This window comes from Perca fluviatilis, chromosome 20, assembly GCF_010015445.1.
Source record: "Perca fluviatilis chromosome 20, GENO_Pfluv_1.0, whole genome shotgun sequence".
Classification (NCBI taxonomy): domain Eukaryota; kingdom Metazoa; phylum Chordata; class Actinopteri; order Perciformes; family Percidae; genus Perca; species Perca fluviatilis.
In genome coordinates, this window is record NC_053131.1 from 7030311 (window position 1) to 7052914 (window position 22604).

Here is a 22604-nt window from a genome sequence, read left to right on the forward strand (position 1 = left end):
TAAAAATGGTTGGATGCAAAAACAACTCCTTTCAAATGCGCTGCAAGCTCTGCGCACCCAAGTACCACAAGCTAATTGTTTCCAAAACTCGCCGTCTAATTTGAAAAAGCATATTGATATTCTTTTTTTCCCCTTACATTACTTTTACTTTTATACTTTAAGTAGTTTTGAAACCAGTACTTTTACACTTTTACTTGAGTAAAAAGCTTGAGTTGATACTTATCTATACTTCTATCTGAGTAATGAATGTGAATACTTTTGACACCTCTGGTTCTGCAAAACCATTTTTCTGGCCCATCTGGAACAGAAGGGTTGGAAACTGAATTGTTGACACTAATTTTAAAACTGGGGATTGTTTAGATCTTGGGTTGAAGATGTGTGTGTGAAGCATCTACGTTTTAGAATGTGTATCTTCTTTGCAGCAACATCCATCTAACGCATTGTCTACTGTCATGGCTACAACTTTGTGTTCTATCCCGTCCTCTGGTAGTCCACCACAGGCTCAACGCTTTTGCTGACATTGAACTTCAGGTGTCGGCTGTAAAAATTCTCTCTAAGGAGAGACAGCATGTTCCTCCCTGAAAATGATTCACTGGAAATGACATACACTCACCTAAAGGATTATTAGGAACACCCTATTAATACCGTGTTTGACCCCCTTTCGCTTCAGAACTACCTTAATTCTTTGTGGCATTGATTCAACAAGGTGCTGGAAGCATTCTTTAGAAATATTGGGCCATATTGATAGGATAGCATCTTGCAGTTGATGGAGATTTGTGGGATGCACATCCAGGCCACAAAGCTCCCGTTCCACAACATCCAAAAGATGTTCTATTGGGTTGAGATCTGGTGACTGTGGGGGCCATTTTAGGACAGTGAACTCATTGTCATGTTCGAGAAACCAATTTGAAATGATACGAGCTTTGTGACATGGTGCATTATCCTGCTGGAAGTAGCCATCAGAGGATGGGTACATGGTGGTCATAAAGGGATGGACATGGTCAGAAACAATGCTCAGGTAGGCTGTGGCATTTAAACGATGCCCAATTGGAACTAAGGGGCCTAAAGTGTGCCAAGTAAACATCCCCCACACCATTACACCACCACCACCAGCCTGCACAGTGGTAACAAGGCATGACGGATCCATGTTCTCATTCTGTTTACGCCAAATTCTGACTCTACCATCGGAATGTCTCAACAGAAATCGATACTCATCAGACCAGGCAACATTTTTCCAGTCTTCAACTGTCCAATTTTGGTGAGCTTGTGCAAATTGTAGCCTCATTTCCCTATTTTTAGTGGAGATGAGTGGTACCCGGTGGGGTATTCTGCTGGTGTAGCCCATCCGCCTCAAGGTTGTGCGTGTTGTAGCTTCACAAATGCTTTGCTGCATGCTTCGGTTGTAACGAGTGGTTATTTGAGTCAAAGTTGATCTTCTATCAGCTGGAATCACTCGGCCCATTCTCCTCTGACCTCTAGCATCAACAAGGCATTTTCACCCACAGGACTGCCGCATACTGGATGTTTTTCCTTTTTCAGACCATTCTTTGTAAACCCTAGAAATGGTTGTGGGTGAGAATCCCAGTAACTGAGCAGATTGTGAAATACTCAAACCAGCCCTTCTGGCACCAACAACCATGCCACGCTCAAAGTAGCTTAGATCACCTTTCTTTCCCATTCTGACATTCAGTTTGGAGTTCAGGAGATTGTCTAGACCTGGGGCCTGTTGCACAAAAGTAGAATAAAGAAATCCAGGATAAATGAAAAAGCGCAGCTTGACTTAGTGTGATCCGCTCATTGCGGCTTAATCTGTTGCACGTTTGCCGAGCCAGGATAAGTAGGTGAAGCTATGTCAAGCCAGGAGTAGATAGCTGGGATAAGTGCACGTTCACGGCTTTCTTAAATAGACCACGGTATCAATCACAGATTTACTGATGCAGAAATGGAAAAGACGCGTGCAGCATATGTTTCACCCGCTGAGCAGCAGCTTCTAATGGAAATTTACGAGGAGGTGAAACATATAATATGCAAAAAGGGAAATACGGCTGTTATCAAACGAAAAAAAAGCCCGACAGAGAATAGCATCACTCCACGTTTTAATTGCTTTAATATGCTTGTTTTATTGGTTTTATTGCTGTATCTGTTTTTATGCGCTAAATGTGCTGGTTTTAGTGTAAAGTGTCTTTGAGTAGCCTGTAAAGCACTATATAAATAAAATGTATTATTATTTAGTCTACACCTTAAAAGTGAGCAGAGGGAATTCTTGTTCCTGGGAAATTTATAAGGACTAGGCTTAATTTCAAAGCTTATTCATAATGCGATGTTTTACAACCATATGCACAAATCTCCATAAGCTATGTCTAATTCTAAATATATTTCTACAGTTAATGTTCATACAGAACAAGCGTGACTGGACAAAAACTAGAAAAAGAAGTGACTTCAATACACGCTGTAAGCATATCTGTAAAACAATGTAGCCTGTTATTATTCATGTTTGTTTTTTTTCTCACTCCCAAGATGACAAGTGACATCCCCAAAATAAAATGATTAAGAAGCTTTGTGGCATTCCAACACATTCTCACTCCCATTTGGTAAAAAAAGGACGTTTGATCAGGTGCCATTGTCGTCGTTATTGATGCTAAAAGTCCGCTTTTAGAGTCCGCTGCGCGGTGTGGGAGGATCCCCCTGCCTCCCCCCTGCCTCCCCGCGTTGCACGGGCGGGGGCACATTTCACGGGGACAGCAGCGGAGGAAAAGCCCATTTCCTTCGTATCGTCCCACTTTTTACCATTACCATCTCAACAACTGCAGTAGTAGGATTTAAAGCAAACTCGTGACAGCAATAGTGACAAGTAATGCATGTTAATAAAATGAAGCAAAACACATTCAGAAGACAATGGAATAACTGTTAAACACGTTTATTTCGGATCAGAGCGTCAGCTGATTTAACACATCAGACTCCAGGATTAATCTTAGCCTGCCTGTTAGCCTGCTCTGGACCAGGCTAGCTGCAAAGAATAAATCTCCATGGTTACTTGGCTGGGTTTAATTCAACCTGCTTTTGTGCAACCAAGTCAAAGCTAAATTCATCCAGGATAACCGGAATATCCCGGCTTAATCCCTTATCTTGGTTTTGTGCAACAGGCCCCTGGACGACACCCCTAAATGCATTGAAGCTGCTGCCATGTGATTGGTTGATTAGGTAATTGCATTAATGAAAAATCTTACAGGTGTTCCTAATAATCCTTTAGGTGAGTGTATAAATAGTGATAACTTCCATTTCACAAAAACTATCTTTTATTAAATCCCTTCAAAGTCTTCACTACATATATGAGTCTGGACAGACTGCAAACTGCAACTTGACTTGGTTGTTGGAGCCATACAACCGTGAGGCGGTAATTGTAGTTTATTTCTTGTCACACAAATACATGTTTTGTTTGCTTGTTGTAATCATTCCTCCTATATATATTATACTGGCTGTTTAAAGATCCCTTCCTGATGCACTTTGAATGTAAGTGATGGGGGACAAAATCCACAGTCCTTATTCTGTCCAAAAATGTATTGAAGTTTATAAGAAGTTTCAGCCGTCTGAGTTAGTCAAATCAAGTCAGTATCTTGCAAAGTTAGTCGTTTTATTAGAAAATTTCCTCTTCTTGTTGCTATCCTTCCACTGCAGCTCGGCCACACAAAAAAAACACAGAATACTGTACATTGTAACTCTGGAAGATATCCACTTGATTTGACTAACTCAGACTGCTGAAGCTTGTTAGGAAGGGATCTTTTTAGCCAGTGTGAACCAGAGGAATCATTACAGCAAGCAAACCCTGTTTCAATGGTCATTTGAGCGCCTATTGTTTGAGGACTTAAATAGTAAAGCTGTCCTTGAAGTTTTTCACTTCCCATGAGCAAGTGCTGTTAAAATCTATAAAGCCTCAAATGCAGCCCCACTCACCCACTATTTTACATAAACAACTCGCCAAGTTTTGCTGGATCTACAGTATCTATCCATCAACCCAGTTGGTCCATCACATTGTTTTACAGCAGCAGCAGCAGCAGCAGAGGTTGTTTGTTCTGCGAGTGTGTGCTGAGTAAGCCAAAGCCCGGCTTTACTCTGCCACATCCGACTGATGTCTGCCTGCAAAGAAACATTAAACCCAGGGCTGATACACCGCAGCACTCAGCAGGGCCGCAGACCTTTATACATTTATACAGCTATATACACCTTCAGTTTCACTGTGACTTATGTGCAGCATCATCATAGATAGATAGATAGATAGATAGATAGATAGATAGATAGATAGATGATAGACCAACAACATCTACTGCAACTCTTACTTCTGTCTTATTCTCTGGACTGAAATCAGAGTCTGATATGCAGTAAAATAAGCTGCAAAAGAGTGAGATACACATCAAGCAATTTTAATTGCTCTGAATGTACATACACAGTAGAGACTAAACGGCTAAGAACAAGGACAATGGAGCTGAACCCAGAGGTTTGTTTAGCTGTTTTATCCTGATCCAAGCCCTGCCAGTGCGCTGGCTGCAATTAACGATTATTTTCATAGCATATTAGTCTGTTGATTATTTTCTCAATTAATCGATTAGTTGTTTGGTCTATAAAATATCAGAAAATGGTGAATCAGTGTTTCTCAAAGCCCAAGATGATGTCCTCAAATGTCTTGTTTTGTCCACAATTCATTCTGTCATAGAGGAGTAAAGAAACCACATAATCAATATTCAAATTCATTTTCATATCGATTAATCAATTATCAAAATAGTTGGCTAATAACTAATTGATTCATCTTTGCAGCTCTTCCCTGTACACTGTACATTATATCTGTTTTATTTATTTCCCTATGCAGCAATAATTATTGTTACAACCCCTTTTTTTTATCCGATAATTATGAACAGATGCATAACAAAAAATAAACAAACTACAAAAAAGACTGAATTTAGGCTCCATGCAGTCACGTTTAAGTAGATTTGATCCCAGGTAGCCATGTGGGAAGCTTTTTGTTTTTGTTTAGCTAGAATTGACAGAAGAAGGAGCTAACTAAGGACACTAATTAGAATGCCATGCACTCAAGTCCAACTTTGTAGAAATTGAATTTTATTTGATTATTCCCATTTTGTGGGACTTATTTGCCCTTGTTACTCCACTGAATTGATTAGACAACACAGAATACTGTTTACTCTCAAGATTAACATTTTACACCGTACGTTGTTTGAATAAATTGCTTGAGTTAAAACTACCAAACATAATGTGATGCACCTCCTAAATACTGCTGTTAACACATCAATAATTTAATGAGGACTATTTTTAATACTCAAGTAAGTTTGATTGATAATTCCACTTTTTCTGCAAAGCGGTGTTTTCCATTGTGAAGTAAATGATTTGTAGTTGCATTGCCCTGCAGTGCTGCAGATGTGTCTGCAGCATATGGAAGGTGAAACATGAGATTAGGCTTCTCACTCCATACATGACTGGGATAGTTTCCAGTGATATGCCTTAGCAACCCTGTTAGCCCCACTGTAAGAATGGCTGGCACTTATTTTACTCAAGTGCACAAAGGCTTTGTGCAGGAATCAGGTTTGTGATGAAGCTGCAAAAACAGCAACACTACTGAACATACGAATTTGCACCGTCATGCTTACCATCAGCACACATCTGCTTTTCAGTCAAATGGCCACCAGAGGGCAGTCTTGGCTTCCTTTTGACTCGTGGAAAAAACATTAAGGGAGATTTTGCCCTGATTCTAGCTTCCCAGGGTGTGTGCTGCATGTAACAAGATCTAATGCTGTAGGTTGGATACGTTAACACATTTGGGCTAACCAGTCACAGTAAACACGGCAGGATTTTGGTGAAGTCGGAGAGAAAGGTTTCCATGGGAGGAAATCAGGGTTAATCCATAAACCACATGCAGTCATATGTTGACTATTATCTCATTGTGTATGCACTGTTGTCGTTCAGTAAGGCACGTTTTGGAGGTTGGCAGTATATCTGTGTAATAATTTGTTTCATGATCAGTTTTTTGTAATCTGGATGTGATGTTGTGTCTCTGACCCCAAAAAACAACACAGGTCTGTTGCATAATGAGGCGTAATAAATAAAGACTCACATGAGGCAGTTTGGGTATTTTTTACTGTATTATTGAATAAAATCTATAAAATATTCCACAAAAAAATACAATACATTATTATCATCGTATTACCATCCTTCAGTTGCATTTTTCTCATTATCAGCAACAACAACATACAGCTTGTGCTTTACAGACCCTACTGACACTCTCATACAATTATAAATAACACTGCAGCTTTCTGCTTTTTGTATTCAGTCCGGTCAGGTAAATTATACAAATTAAAAAGAAAAACAACAAAAGAGAAGTGGTTTTATTTCAGAGGCTGAAATCCAACAGATTCACACTGAATTTCTGTGCAGAGCCATTAGGAGCAAAAACAAGTTGTTGGAGCAGCAGCAGTGTGCTCCTCATACATCTCATGTGATTGGTCGGTGGTCTGAGTCTGGGCAAAACAAGCTCTAAACCCCTCCTACTGAACAAGTGACGCAAGCTGCTTCCTCCCACCCCTCCTCTTATTTTTCCCTCCTGGCCCTCGCTGCCACCTCCTCCCTCAGCTAGTTTTCTGTCATCCTGTCAGGATACATTAAGCTCATATGCCACTAGTGTTCACCGAGCACAGAAAAAAAGGCAGAGAAGAGGGAAGAAACGATGGCGGTTTGGGCTTTTAGTGCTTCCCCACAGTTCTTAGGGTTTTATCAATGAAGCTGGAGCTCAGAGAAGCACATAAACCTCGACGTGAATAAAAAATTAGGGTCAGTAGTAAGGCACGTTGTCGACATGAGATGAGGACGGATTGCTTTGGTGTGACAGGAAAGCACTGGATTCCATTGGATTGGAATTTCAGCTGAGTTAAAATGGATGAAAAATGAAAAAAACTAAATGGTACTATCAGTGACAGAAAGGAGTGTTCAGGTAAACCAACAACAGACATCAGGAGGTAGTACAGGAGTAAACTACAGATAGTGAAGGTCCAACATCTGCTTCATTGCAGCCCATTGCAGCAACCCTTCACTCACTGTATCTCTTCTAATAGACAGGTGATTGGAGTTTCAGGTAGAAACACGTATGAAAAAGTTTTTGAAAACTCCCAACATTGCAATAAAACTCCATACCATCATGGCCATAATAATACATAGGCTTCTGTTGTCATTTACAACAGACATGGCATAGTAGTCCTGATTGTTGACTTGAGGCGATCAGCTCCTCAGTCAGAACCAGACTGTGATTACATTACTATTTAAAATACAGGTTTTATGCGGCGTTCATGACATGTTGGATTTACCGTAAAATACAAGCTGCCGAGAAGGATAAAACTGTTCACATCAACCGTCTGGTGAAAGGATGATTATATTTCTACAGCTACAATATTGTCCTGATAGTTTGCACAAATGATGTAAAAAGGGTCGCAAGACAATACATCGCAGACAGTACACAAAAAAATAAAAAAAAAAAAAAAAAAAAAAAAAAAAAAAAAAAAAAAAAAAAAAAAAAAAAAAAAATATCTGCTGCAGCTTGTGGTTGTTGTTTGTTTTTTTCATTCATAAATAAGAATAATATTAGATAAACAGATTTACATTTCACCGTTTCTCTAACGGATCAACAAGATGTCATCTTTTTCCCGCTTCTTGTGAAGCGATGTGAACGTGGCATTCTCCTCCAGGGATTGGAAAGTTGTTTCTTTGGCTGGTAAATCCCCAAATTCAGTGGCCACGTTCTCCTTTTCACAAGCCCAAATATAAAGACTCACCACCCTCTGACTACTGCATGAACACAGCCACAAAGATTTTGGGCTGATGTCTAATTTAAAGATCCTACATGGAGCGATAAAAAAACATTTAGTCTCAATACTGAAAGGAAAACCCGGCCTTTGCCCTCCTGGCTGGCTGAAGCACACACCCTTTTGAGTAATTGAAGGGATTTCAATTAATAATCAACCTGGGTCTGATCTCAACAGCCTGAGCGTGTGCGTCCCAAACCATGGCAGCTCAGGTTCCTTCTTCCTCAGCTGTGGGTTTCACTCAGAGATGTGGCCTTTACTCAAACCTAATAAAACATATGAGAAAAGTGGCATACACACTGAGAGACTGGACATTTCAAGGCTTCATCTGCATTTACAGTTTAACCAAATTAAGAAAAAAATCCACCTTAGACGCTCTTTCACTGTTACCTTACAAGTGTTGTGATGTACTTTTGGTGTACCGACTTTGTCTAGACGTGCCTCATCTACTTTTACTACAGATTATCGACCCACTACTCAAAACACAACCTGTGCTGAAGCCGCAGAGCTATCTGATCTGTGTCCTGCTATTGTGACTCCAGGAATTGGTCTCTCTGTCTGTTCAAGAAAGCATTTCTCCTTGTTGAATGTCAACAATAATATAATAACTTAAAGTGTGTTTGGCCAGTTATCCACCTGAGTTATAACAACCTAAAACAGTATAAAAGTGTTTAAGAGTGGATGTTTCCTTCATGTTTCCTAAAGAGACATTTTAAACTGGATTATTCATCTGCTATAACAAATATTTGTGTCTAATTTGAAGCACAAGTTCATGTACTTAACTCAAGATGTTAGATGGTTCCTTATGAATAAGTTAACCCTAAAACACTTTTTCAACTAGAATATCAGATGGAGCCTTAAAAATCAAAGGACCCTCAAATCAGTCGTTGTTCCCAGCCTCCACTATGAGCTGGAGCGGCTGTGATCAGACCCTGATCCTTGATCCATGTGCAGTAGTTTGTATTGGTGATCAGGACTTCACCAGAATCTCCATGATGTGGTCCAGCTCATTCAGGTCCATCAGACATGACTGCAGACTCCCAGTCGAGGCGTGGCTAGGAGAGCGCATTTTCACATCCTCGTCCGTCCAAAGCGACACGCTGATCGGCCACAGGGAGCCTGCCACCCAGGCAGAGGGCAGTTCTGAAGTCTCGTACATTGATGTGTCAATGTCCTCAAAGATGTCGTCCAGGGCGAGGTCGCTGAGGTAGCCCATGGCGTTTACTGCATCACTAAAAGTGTGGATCGCCGCAGCAGGTAGTGATTTCTGCTGGTCGGCCGTGCTGTTTGCCTCCTGAGAGGGGAATTCTGGGGAAAGTGGCGGTGACAGAGACAGGTCCCCATCATCACTCTCTGCACACCCAGGGCACGTAACAGGCCTGGAGTCAGGGTGGACGCCGTTCAGGAGTACCTGGGATGTGCAGGTTCCCACCCCGTCGCTCTGCATGTCCTCCTGGATCTGCCTGAGCGTATTGATGAGCAGCACTGAGCGACGCAGGCTGAGCTCCATCCCGGCCTGGTAGCCCTGGAGCTTCTCCATGCACAGGCCGAGCACCAGCTGACGCTGCTGCAGGTGGCTCATGTCGGATTTGGACGGACCCACGAGGAACCCATCCTCATCTCCCCCTCCTTCCTCCCCATTCTTCTCCTTCTCTGCAGCAGCAGGGAGGCTCTCGGCCTCCAGCTCCTCCAGGCAGCTCCACTTCCGCTTCACACCGCGACCCAACATCGACCTACATTAACACACATAGATTACCAGTTACACGTGACGTACAGTGCATTCGACCAATATGCATTTTAAAGAACGATACATTCACGTTACTGTAGTAATGCCGCCGATATTAATGTCTTTATATTTTTAACATTTTCATGGAAAAACACCATTATTCAGTAGGGGTGTAAATCACAAGTTGTATCATTATATTATATTAATTCTTAATTAACATTTCCAGACATTTAAACCAAAAAACAAACTATTCTTTTTAACTAAAAGAAAAAAGTGGGAATTTCAAAATAAAGGCGCATCTTAGAGATGTATCGATATTTTTTACTGTGCATTGATAATATGTCCTATGACTGTATGTGTTCATGTATTTGTTTTCATGTGTACATATTAAGTGTATGTGTGCACGTATGAATGCTATATAGCACATATATATATATATATAGTATTTCGGAAGATGTTTTTGTAATCATTTTAACATGGACTCTTGGGCAACCTGCCTTGAGCTAAAAATAGTATAAATAAACAAATCGAAGAAGAAAAGTGATAATTTTCTGTACACTGGTGAGAGACACAAGCCCCTGTGATATGTAAAGCTATTAATAGAGACTTTCTGTCTGCTCAACTGACAGCAATTAGGAAACCAACTTTAAAAACAGTAGCTTAAACCAGGTGATTCTTTTTGGGAACACTGAGACACATTCAGAACCACATCAGGCTGCTTTGCTATGTAATGAACCTTGTATCCAGCTTATGTAACAGCACCCAGCCTAGCAAACATGGCTAGATTCCCATTCACTTTCAATTGATCAGCTCCAAAATGAACATCAGAAACAGACTTACAGGCAAATGCAGGTCAAACGGTACACGGTGTACCGGGGTGGACGAGTTTTTTCATTTAAGACATTTGTAAAGTGAACATTATAACTTATGACTCACTGTGAGACACCCATGCAATCTGATAGACTTTACTCATCCATACAGACATGGATTAGTTAGTTAGTTAGTTAGTTAGTTAGTTGTAGATCACTGTCTCTCAATTGTTTTCCCAAATAACAATTTGGCTCACATCTAGCCCCATTTGATGAGATTTTAACCCCCATCGGAAGAGATTAAAAGCTGCTTGGTCTTATTTAACAGAGGGATGAACAACTGAATAAAGTAAATATATATATAAAAATACAATTTCCACTCTTTATAAAAAATAAGAGAATAATTTCACTCAATCCTCCTTATTTTTCCCCGGACCCCCAAGAACACCCCCTACCCCCCTTAACGGACTTCAGTGGGGGAAACACTCTCTTCGTCCAAAACTTGAGGATATTTGAAGTGAATAATAAAAACCGAGGTTAAAACGCTACCTTAGGTGCTCATGGGAAGTCTCGTGAGGTGTGTGAATCCGTCGTGTCTTCGGCTCGTTTCGTCGCCGCGTTCCTCTGCTATCGTGCCCAGGAAGATGAGGAATGTTCAGTCCGTCCACACACACAGCAGCGGGGGGAGGAGGCCAAGCCGCGGAGCAGAGAGAGAGAGAGAGAGAGAGGGGTCGAGCGCCGGAGCTCCCGGGCGGCTGTGATTGGTCAGCTCCCCAGCTGATCAAGCATCCACCTCCGCCACTCACGGGGCATCGAATGTGCGTGCGTTTGTTCCAACTGCGAGCTGCCGCTGCGTTCAGGTGCGGCTGAAATATATCCGAATCACACGTGAGCGACGAATTTGGTCAATATGACCGGAGAAATGTCGATTTAATTAAGAAAGAGGGTATATTTTGACCAATATGTGATGAAGTATGAATACAAATCCTGATCGTAGTGTTACATACACATAAATATAGACACTAAAACTGAACTGGACAACTTAATAGTGTAACCGGCATCACTACAAGAACCACTATGGTTGACAGTGGTGGAAGCTGTATTTACGTTGTTAACTTAAGTAAAAGTACCACGGTGTAAAAACACTACTTACTTACTTAATAAAAGACCAGTATAATCTACAAGTGTCATATGTACAAGTACGCATTACGCCGTAAAATGTCCCTCGTCAGCGTTGTTACTAAAGCGATAACATGTAAGAAACATTTTCATGTAGTAGCTGGGTGAGGTGGAGCTGATTTTAACTACTTTACTTTGTACCTAAATTTATAAGAATACATAATTTTTCACAAACTAATCACATGTGTAATATGTAACATGTTTGTATCTATAAAGTAAATAGTAACTACAGCTGTTAAATGAAGAGGAGTAAAAAGTACAATATTTCCGTCTGAAATATAGGCCTAGTGGAGTAAACGTATAACGTAACATCAAATAGTCTGGTAAAGTACACCTATGTGTGTGTTTGTGTGTGTGTGGCATGTGAGTTTTATAGAATATATAAATATATATATATATATATATATTATATATATATATATATATATATATATATATGATAATGTCTTTCAAAAGTATTTATGTATTGAAATATAAACAAACTATCAATTTATCAGTTAGAAATATCTAGAAGGCATAGAGAGTTGCAGTGAGCACCTGAATGCAGCATTTTAAAGAGACAGATGACTCAGAAGAGAGGGGGGAAGGACGTGAGCGGAAAGACGGGGGAGGGCAAACACCAAAAAAGGAAACTCTTCATTCACGTTTTTCAATCTCTTCCTCCTGAAGCTCTCACGGCTACACTTCTTCTACTTCTTCTTCCCTCTTCTTCTTCTACTGAACAGAAAGTTAAGATTCAACATTATTAAACTATTACATTCATTGTTTGCTGACCTACATTTTGGGGTGGACGGGGGGGGGGAATTGCATGTACATTAAAATCCACCTTAAAATGCTGCTGTTGCTGATGTTCTTTAAATTTGTGCCAAAAGATGAATGAAAAAATACAGAAAAATAACAAGCCCAACTACGTAAATTAAAAGCATTATGCATGCAGGATGAAGTTAATAACAGGTTTGTTGGTTTACATCTTTTGGTTGTAAGTCGTTTTAATGGTAGTTAATTTGAATTAGTTTAACTATCTATGGGGTCCATTTTGTTATTATGTCCAGCCAAAATGTTTTCTTTGAGAAATGGTTGTCTTGATTTATGAGATGCACCTGAAAGCAGCATGAGACCTGTGACCTGTTAGGACTTTTTAACTTAATATGAACCCATTCACGTTTTTAAAGGCAGCGCAGTCGTCTGATAGCACACAGTTAGTAATTACTTCTGGACTTCCAAGTGCATCCCTGAAACACTGCATGGATTTCCTGCATATTATTTACTGTTTTCTCTGTTGCTGCTTTTTAAGACACAATAGTCTATTTCTCTAATGACTCTAAGGGCTGCCTTTTTGCTGAGTCACCGAGAGGCCATTAATCTTTAACTATGGGCAAACGAAGACTAGGCGGCAGGCCAACATGCAGAGTAAGCTAGAATTTTACGAACAAATACCTTTTGACAGTTTCAGACAAGACTTTGTGCATGTTTAAGAATAGGAAAAGTCTCTCTTCAGTAGACTAAAAGTAGCATTCATTATTAATAGAAAATTGTCGCTATGAACAGGTTTCTTGTATGCATGTCCTGAGCTGCAAACAGACAGAAGTCCTGTTCTGTTGAATCCAACTCTGTATATCTAATGCAGAATTTCACGGTCCAACGTCATGTGAACACACGTGAGGATAAAGGTCCTGCTGCAGCCAAATGGCAGCAGTCACATCTAATTCATTTTTTAATTTTCACGTTTTTTACAAAATAAACCTACCCACAAAAACACACTCAACACATGGGCGCCTGGGTAGCTCACCTGGTAGCGAGCACGCCCATATATAGAGGTTTACTCCTCGACGCGGCGGCCATGGGTTCGACCTGCAGCCTTTTGCTGCATGTCATTCCCCCTCTCTCTCCCCTTTCATGTCTTCAGCTGTCCTATAAAAAAGAAAGGCCTAAAATGCTTAAAATAATCTTAAAAAACAACAGCACACTCAACAGTTACTGTAGCAGTGCCCTTGAGCAAGGCCCGTAACATCTTCAGGATTTACCTGATCTGTCCAGCAGTGAAAAAATGCACTCGGAGAACAAATATATATACTAAATATTGATGTAGTTTACTGCTGCAGGCATGTTTGGCCTGTTTAGTGTCTTGACTAGTGTACAGACACTTTGGTGTTACATTGGTGTAAGTACTGAACAGTTTTGTACAATTTCCAGCCATACAACTGCCCATTTACTCAGTTCCAAAACGTTGCCTCTGTCAGTGATCTGTTGCTCTGAATGAGAAGTAACAATTGTGCTTCTGCATCTGAACTGTCTCCAGCAGAAACTAGGATTTAGAAAGAGCATATGAAAAGAATAAGGTTGGTGATAGTCTATATTGTTTGCCTCCATGCCGTTGCCAGTTGCTCACTTACACATGAAGCCAAAAATGACCCCGATGATCGGCACTAATCTACCCTACACTTTCCAACGAGTCATTTCAAGGGGGATTGTGACACTCCAAAAATGTAACCCCTATTTACAGTCGTCTCTTTCGTAATGTAAGTCTATTAGGAAGTCTTTTGGGGCCATAGGGCATCACGTGAGTTGCAATTCCACCGTTTTGTTCAATTTGCTTCAAAGCCAGGCACACTTCCTGGGAGCCTGACAAACATCAACTTGGATTCAAGGATGAACTGATTTGATTTTGGCGGTCAAAGGTCAAGATCACTGTGACCTAACAAAACATGTTATTTGCCATAACTCAAGAATTCACATTTTACACAAATGTCTAATAGAATTGGTCTCATTTGTCACTGCCCTTGAGCACAGTCTTCCCACTAATGTGTGAAAAATTGTGATGTCATTTTATATCCAAATTGTCAAAGCTCAACTTCACTGTGACACCATAATGTTCTGCAAAAACGCTTTTCGGGCCATTATTCAATTCATATGGATGTGGGTGGTGTATTTAGGCTGGGAACTGCAGAGAATGCAAAAATTAAAACAACCCATGGTAGCCCTGTGGCTTAAAGTTGACATCACGCTGCATGCAGTGGCCAATCATGTTTCCGAGTATCAGACAAAACAATGATGTAATGTTATGTTTAACGTGTATTCACTCAATTTGGCCTTGAGCACCAGTTTAAAACCAACCGTAATGAGTGGGGGTTTTTTGCCTGTCGATGCACAGACTTGTAGGACCTGGCATAATAGCAGCTTGGAGAACGTGATATAGATAAATATGGGCCACTCAGGTGACACTCTTAACACCGCCGCACTACCCTGCGCTATTGTCGACAAATCCAGTGTAAAGACCGAAACGAAACAATGACTTAATCCTGCTAATAAGTATTGTGTATCAAAGCCTGATATCTCTTATTCATCTGTGCCATAGAGCTCCATTGTTTTCCAAAAATATGTTCAAAACACATCATTGAGCCATGCTGTTGTAATACATTCCTTTGATATGATAAACATCGGCACAGTTAATCTGGCTGAAAATAGTCTGCAACAAATGCACCATTTACTCCCGTTTGAGTAACATCTGCTAAAAAACAACCACCTGTTTCAGAAAATAAACTTTGAAAAAAGACTCAGTAAAGTATATATTTATGACCCAAAGATTTGTCTTCAATAGAAATGAATGGGCTTTGGGCCAAAAGCCAGACACCATATAGTGAAGTCGGAAAGTATTAAGAACTACCACAGTTAGTTTTGGTCTTCTGTGGGCATTGCTGACCAGAATAATATATACTGTATATTACCAGCTTTGTCCTTCACACTCACCCAAATCAGTTCAAAACCGGTGCCCGGATAGCTCAGTTGGTAGAGCGGGCGCCCATATATAGAGGTTTACTCCTAGACACAGCGGGCCCGGGTTTGACTCCGACCTGTGGCCCTTTGCTGCATGTCATTCCCCGTCTCATCTCTTCAGCTGTCCTGTCAAAAATAAAGGCCTAAAAATACCCCAAAAACAAGGAAATAATAAACCTATAGGAAATTAAGCGTAATACTAAAATGATCCAACCCACACAATCAATAGTTGCACCTTTTATTATAAAAAATATTTACAAAGATGCTACAATGTTTTTTCCTTGATATAAAAAATGCATACATTTTACAACGGTAATTAGTCTTTGAAGTTCTAGCTCCCATTCAGACCAGAGGGACATCCTTCAGGAGTGTTGTGGTAAGGTATTAAGCGTGTCGTAATACTGTATTTTTGTCAATACATTTTGTTTGCCTGAGTTAAATCTCTTCATCATGATGACAAGGAACAATTTTGAAAAATGCATTTGATTTTCCACATCTTTAGGAGAAAGGCAACTGTTTGCATAAAGGAATTAAAGGACATTTGAGTCGTATACAATCATTTTGAAAACGCGTATGACAGAGCTGCATAGTGATCTGAATAGTAACCCGGTTATTATTATTACTAAATAATAATAAGTGTGAAGAATAAATAGGTACTGCATTCAAAACTGAGGGCAAAATTTGGATAAATATAATTTCATCGGGCCTCGTGGTTGCTTTGATACGTCAATATGGCATATCTGTACCTAGATATAATAAATACAATAAATAAAACAATAAATTAGATTGGGTTAACACACAGAACTCTTCATTTGTAGATCTAACAAATGAGAGAAAGAAATATGGCTTCTTGATGCAGTTATCACCCCGGGGTTTCTCCAAATACTTCAGGAAAAAGCTGTTATTGTTATTAGATCTGTATGTAAAGCAGGGCAGGAAACTTACTTACATTTGTCCACTGGCTACTGTAAACTTACCAGAAAACAGTCAAATCTTAACCAGCTATTTGTGGCTGGCAGTAGTTTCCCTGCCCTGCATAAAGCTTTTGAGAAAATGAAAGAACAGCGCCTTTAAAGTGTGACGATGCCAGTCCTGACACCTGTTACAGTCGACTTGTTATACCAAAACCATGGGAAGACACTGTCTCGAGTCTGGCTACATTAAAATCTTAAAAACCGCTTGGGAGGGAAACAAAATAAAAAATATCAAATGATACTTGCAAAATCCCCCAGCTGTATAATGCAAAAAATATATTTCTATATACACATACGTACATATACATATATTCCATTCATAATTGCTCAAATCTTTAGGAAAATATGCATTGATTCATAGATTTGGATTTACAATTTGTTCTGGTTTCTGATGCATGTAGTGTGATGAATTGTTCCTCAGTCCATGTTACAATAAATAGAAATGGACAAAATGGCAGAGAATACGACCAGAAGGGGCTAGTATGACAGAATGTATGACAGACGTAAACATGGAAAGTACGTAAATAAGAATGCATCATGGTATAGGTAATTATCTTTGCCCTCTCACAGATATTGCCATGTTTTGGATTTCATCAACAAAGTAGGAAACTAACCGCTTCGCCCACAGGCCTGCGTGGCTTGTGAATCCCTAAATTCATTAATTTCATCGTCACTACTTTAAGTGTGAATTAGTTGTTTTTTTAAATAAAAGATGAAGGACCCAACAGCAGCTGCCGACTTGCCTAAGAGGCCGTTAGAGCAGACTAACTACACCTCTAACAGCCTATCCCATAATCTACTTGGCTTGCTGTTAATTTCCCACCTTGTCCCAAAACCTCCAACAATCTCCATGTGTAACAATACCACATACAGAACATGCACATGTGTACTGTGCATAGTCTGGAAAGAGTCTGAGGGATCAGTACAGAGGAATGTTTCAAGACCCCACTATGATCTCCATGATGTGGTCCAGTTCGTTGAGGTCTGACCTGCAGCTCGAGCTGGAGCTGAGGGCCGTTGGCCCATGAGAGGAAAGGCTCTCCAGCAGATCGTAAGGCCCCATTTTTGGGGCACTCTGCATGCCTGTCAGCACCGTATCGAGGTCATAGTAGGACGGATCCACGTCTGAAAACAGTTCCTCGAGCGCAGGGTCAGGGGGCGGGGCCGGGTGCTTGATCTCAAAAGTCCCAAAAACCTGCTCCCCTGTCCTGGAGTCTGCGCTCAGGTGGTCCCGGTCTCCCTCCTCTCCCTCCGACACACACTCTTCGCTGTCCTCCTCTTCATCCTCCTCGCACTCACCATCGTCTTCCTCCTCCTCCTCCTCCTCCCAGCAGGGTCCCATGCCAAAGGGACCTGCCAGATAAGAGGCAGAGGACAGCTGGGGGGAGACGGGTGACAGAGTGGACATGGTGACCTCCGTTTCCACATCTCCCTCCATCACCACCTCCTCCGCATGGTATCCTTCCTCAAGGCCCACTACCGAGAAAGGCTTTGGGCTCTGGCCGGCCTGAGCTGCTGGGTCCGTCTGCCGGCACAGCACCTCGGTGGCCACCAGGCGGTCCGCGGGACACTGGGCGGCGGCCAGGGCCTGGGTCATTATCTGCCAGGTGCCGTCCTGGGTCATCTCCTCCTGGATCTGCCTCACCGTGTTGGCGATGAGCACCGAACGGCACAGGTTGGGCTCCACCAGCATGTGGCACAGCTGCAGCTTGATCAGCGACATGTCAAGAAGCGACTGCCGCTGCAGGCTGTAAGAGGACGTCAGCGTCCGAGCCGCCACAGATGGAGCCACCGGGACCTGGTCACCACTGGAGACCGGCTCCTCTCCGGAATCTGAGAACTTGCGCTTAGTGCCCTTCGGGAACATGTTGTCTCTCTGTGGTGATGGCGAGGAGAAAGAAACACAGTCAGATATCCAACACTTATCAGAGCATTAACTAATTTATCACACTGACAAACACACAAAATGCCTACTGTTCTGAATTTCACTAGCTAAGATCATAGTTAAAAAAACAAATGCTATGTCATTAATTATGTAAATGAGTGATGTAATGAGGCTATGTGGTGTAGTATTTGTGTATGGACATGAGGGAGCTAGGGCTACAATCTGCTCAACAGCAGCTGTGACTTTATAAATAAACTACAGGTTTAAACTCTTTATGGACTACAGTAAACAGTAAATTGTTTGTTGTAGTTTTTTTCTGAAAGTTTGCTATACCTTTCCTGTTGAGAGGCACAGGCAATAGCAATGCAGCTTGGTCCCGGCTGCAACGCTTCAAGTACTTTTGTACGAGCGACAAGCAGCTTTTGTTCAGCACCATTTCTGCCCATTTTAGGCCAGTCTGAGGCAAGACTCCTGCTGGGCGGAACAACCACACTTTTAACAGACCACTGAGCCACCGAAAATAGCATGGTTACCAACTAAATGCAAACGCTGCATCAAAGTAAGCACAGACTAGAGAGACCTTTGTCAGAAAACAAACAGCACTCAAGTTACATGATCAGTGCACGTATTCCTTCCCACTGCCACCTGTGATCAAGAAAATATCCTAATCAATAAGGTGCTTTTAAGGGGTAAAAGTGATAAGAATATGACAAATAGCATTTAAAATATCACAATACAATATACCACCATGAACCACTAATATTTACAAGGGATATCTGGTTTCCGGGTCTACACACACACACACACACCACGCTTCAAAAACTAGTAGAACAAGATTTACACTTTCTCTTCACTGAGGGAGGGGAAGAAAAGTAGAGTCAACTTCCTTATTACACACCGTTTGGCACACACAGATGTCTTACAGGAACAAAACAACACTCCTGCCAACGTTAAAGGCCCTTTGACTCCCCAAAATTAGCGGGATGCATGTAAATAGGAGACTGAACTCTGAACAGCAGCCTGTGGCATTTAATTTTCCTTACAGAAAAATAGTGCAGTATCCGGCTGTGTCTCCTTTGTGTAAAAATCTGTTGGCAGGGCGTTTGGGTGAATGATTCCACTTGCTTCAAATTTCTATTTGTGATACATTCCTTTAAACATAATCACAAAAAGTAAAACCATATTGAATACAATGAAAATAGTATTGATACATATTGGACTGTAAAAGCATAGCATTAGGGTTTACAGAGTAGAAAGCAAACAGCAAAGAGTTAACAATTTTACACTTTCCTGTGGAAACCAAAATTTAACTAAATGCATGAAACACTGCGGTTATTGTCACAATGCATTTCCAACAAAGCAGTTTTTTCTTAAAATGCCAAGCAACACTAAGGCCCTATGTTCTGTGCAAATGACATACCATCTTAAAATGAACACACTGTAGCACTCCGGAGTGTTGCAACATTTTATAGCCAAAAACTGGGATGACAAAAACATTTTAACATTTAGCATTTAACCAACATATTATCAAACAAATTAGTGATTTCTAATTGGTTGGAATTGATTGTAAAACCTAATTTACTTCAACCTTCAAAAGGGGGAGTTACTGTGCTTTTTTTTTTTTTACACATGAAAAACTGACATAAAATAAGAAATACAGATTAAATTACTGCTACTGTTTTCACCTTATTGATCAGATGAATTATAAAACCCATACCAAAAAAGAAGTGGATCTAATGTACGCTGAATAGCTTGGGAGCCTTTGCTTTCTTTGAGTCTTCACTTGCATAGGGAAACAACAAGTCCTGACAGACACAATAGGAAAAAAAGTCATTTATGAAAGTGCCCGAAGATCTAAAATACAAAAGAGTGAAAAAACAATTATGGACATATGTTGTCTTCTTGTGTAGTGCATTTGTGGCTGGCCCCTGTTAAACAAGACACTAGAAAGCACTATCTCCCTAAAGGAAAAACAACAATGTGTAAAAATAGAAAATGAAATACAACCAGGAAGACCTACAACCTGAGAGAAAGCACACTGCACAGTAAAGAGAAAACAGTTTGGGACATGACAGATTTTTTACAGGTATAATGATTGGTTTTTGAACACCCTATAGTCAGGCATTTTGGGGTTAAATCCAAATAATTCTACTTAAAGATTCATTGTTAATAACAAATCAACAAAGCTAATTGTTGTATATATGTTTTCTTTATTGTGATAAAGACTCCAATCAGACTGGAAATGGCTTATATATAGATCACTCTGATCTATATATAAGCCTGATGTTAAACCTGTAGCAGACCAACACATCATACAACCGATGCAAAAATATCTTGCATTACTGCACATCTTTCAGACTATTTCTGTACATTGTACATATTCTCTATACGTCATACTGTGTACTTTTGAACATTCCCATGTCGATATTGTGCACATCCCTACACACTATACAGATCTTTTACTTTATTTTATATACATATTTACACACCTATATGGTATTTTTCATATTTCATTGTAAATTTTTCTATTCTATATTTGTTTCTTGACTTTTGCAGTAGTTGCTTTTATTTTTATTTAAGTTATTGTTATGCACCAAAACACCAAGACAAAATGCTTGTATGTGAAAACCTACACCTACAACAGCGCTGCAAGCTAATTTTAAGATTAATATATATGCTTTGAAGACATTTCATCTCTAGATGCTTAATTGTAATGATTGAGATCAACACCATTTCCAAAACACAATCAAGCATTTAAACCTACACATCCCTGTCATGTTCTCATCAAAAGGGCCTTAATAGTAAAGTTAGTCACACTGTTTCAACAAGATTTAACAGGAAAATGCTGACACATAATGATGTTCAAAAACTTGTCTAGCAGATATCAGGAAATGAGTAATCCAGTGTAAAAAAATATTCACTGTGTTAAAATTTTGCGAATGCTATTGAAGACTATGGAAGCCCATTTCCACCAATGTGGAAAAAAAAGATCCTTCAAGTCATAATGAGTTAGTATCTCAAAATAATCAGAAACGTTCACAAAATAATGACTAAATACTCTTATTTTGAGAAACCAAATCATCATAGTGACATATGATTTTTTTTCATCACATTGGCGGAAATGGGCTTCCACAGCAGTCAGATACTTGTATTACACACTTATATACATAAATATGCCAGACAGAGATACTACATACAGTGGTAGGTAAAAACATGACTACTAAACTGAGCCCTTGTATTATGCTAGGAGCCTGAAGCCAAACAAAATGCAGGCTCGCTTTACGTCAATGGCTCCTAGCATGACCCATCCCCCACTGCACACTGAATAACCACCACTTTCACAGCTCAGCGTACAAAACGAATAAATAAACTTACAGCTCGGGGGCATTCTTTTGTAACATTCCCCGATCAGTAATATTATATTAGCACTATCATCCGCCAGTTTGGAGCCATAAGAGCCGCTGTACAGAGCGGCTCGGAACTGTTGGCCGTGACTGCCGCATGCTTTGTCTTTTCAGCATCAGAGCTACCGAGCGACAATGAGGCCATTTTGCGCTAGTAGCTAACAGCTAGCCGGCTAGCTATACTACGGATCTGACTTTACGCTTATGAGCTGCTGCTAGGCTAACTGTGCTAAGATGTTCCATATAACGGAAAAAACGATACCTCCGTGGAGGTACAAACTCTTGGCATTCGTCTCAGTTTGACCTTCTTTGGACATTTATCACAAAAAAATGAATGCTAGCAAGCGTAAAGCTAATTAGCCAAAAGCGCCCACCCACACATCCTCCGCGGTCCTTCCTCCTTTCTAGCCAAAAACAAGAGTTTTCGCCGCGACTGGGCTGCTAAGTTCCTAAAAACAACAGACGGTCACCCAGGCAGCTGGTTAAAACGACTATCGCCGGGTGGTTGGGTAACCGTACTCACCTCGTGTTTGTGTTATTTTATTCCCGTCTCGGTCATAGGATCGACGGCAGGGAAGCGGAGATCAGGTTCAGATGAGATCATTCATGCCACGGCTTCAAAAACTGAACTACCTCTGTCCTGCTGCTGCTGCTGCTGCTTCTGCGGAGCGGACGGCAGGAGGAAAAGAAGGGAGGGGGAGGGGAGCCGACAAAAGCCAGCCATATGCCTGGGATTCCTCTCTAATGATTTCTCCCTGCTTTTCTCTCCTCCAAATGCTTTAATTTGAAAAACAAGTGAACAAGCCTGTGGTTGGCATCAAGTCTTACACTAACGCACATTTTTGAGTATTTCTATTGACTATTGTATGCTACTTTATACTTTATACTTGTACTCTATCTTTATCTTATAACGTTATACTTTTACTTAAGAACTGTTTACACCTCTGTACACATTCTGTACACATACTATACTACACCTACTTTTAACATTCAGTTT

At 40.6% G+C, this 22604-nt stretch overlaps 2 protein-coding genes across 3 annotated transcripts; both read right to left on the reverse strand.

Annotated features, from left to right (window-relative positions):
• Nucleotides 1-7576: 7576 nt before the first annotated feature.
• Nucleotides 7577-11088, reverse strand: si:dkey-177p2.6 (uncharacterized protein LOC568712 homolog). The gene is made up of 2 exons (XM_039786534.1): nt 10941-11088; nt 7577-9589 (listed from the first exon to the last, which is right to left on the reverse strand). The coding sequence occupies exon 2, from the start codon at nt 9583-9585 to the stop codon at nt 8827-8829; it is 759 nt and encodes a 252-aa protein (XP_039642468.1). The 5' UTR covers nt 9586-9589; nt 10941-11088; the 3' UTR covers nt 7577-8826.
• A 4480-nt stretch (nt 11089-15568) lies between these two features.
• cdca4 (cell division cycle associated 4) lies at nt 15569-22332 on the reverse strand. 2 transcript variants are annotated; one of them, XM_039786533.1, is made up of 3 exons: nt 22131-22332; nt 18537-18674; nt 15569-18194 (listed from the first exon to the last, which is right to left on the reverse strand). In XM_039786533.1, the coding sequence occupies exon 3, from the start codon at nt 18183-18185 to the stop codon at nt 17256-17258; it is 930 nt and encodes a 309-aa protein (XP_039642467.1). In that variant the 5' UTR covers nt 18186-18194; nt 18537-18674; nt 22131-22332; the 3' UTR covers nt 15569-17255. The 2 variants fall into 2 exon arrangements, with proteins under 2 accessions (XP_039642467.1, XP_039642466.1); XM_039786532.1 differs by lacking the exon at nt 18537-18674 and having other exon boundaries at nt 22131-22331.
• Nucleotides 22333-22604: the final 272 nt, after the last annotated feature.

What these genes read in the sequence shown, in the direction of transcription:
- si:dkey-177p2.6 (XM_039786534.1), bottom strand. Translation starts at nt 9,585, where the DNA reads ATGTTGGGTCGCGGTGTGAAGCGGAAGTGGAGCTGCCTGGAGGAGCTG.
- cdca4 (XM_039786533.1), bottom strand. Translation starts at nt 18,185, where the DNA reads ATGTTCCCGAAGGGCACTAAGCGCAAGTTCTCAGATTCCGGAGAGGAG.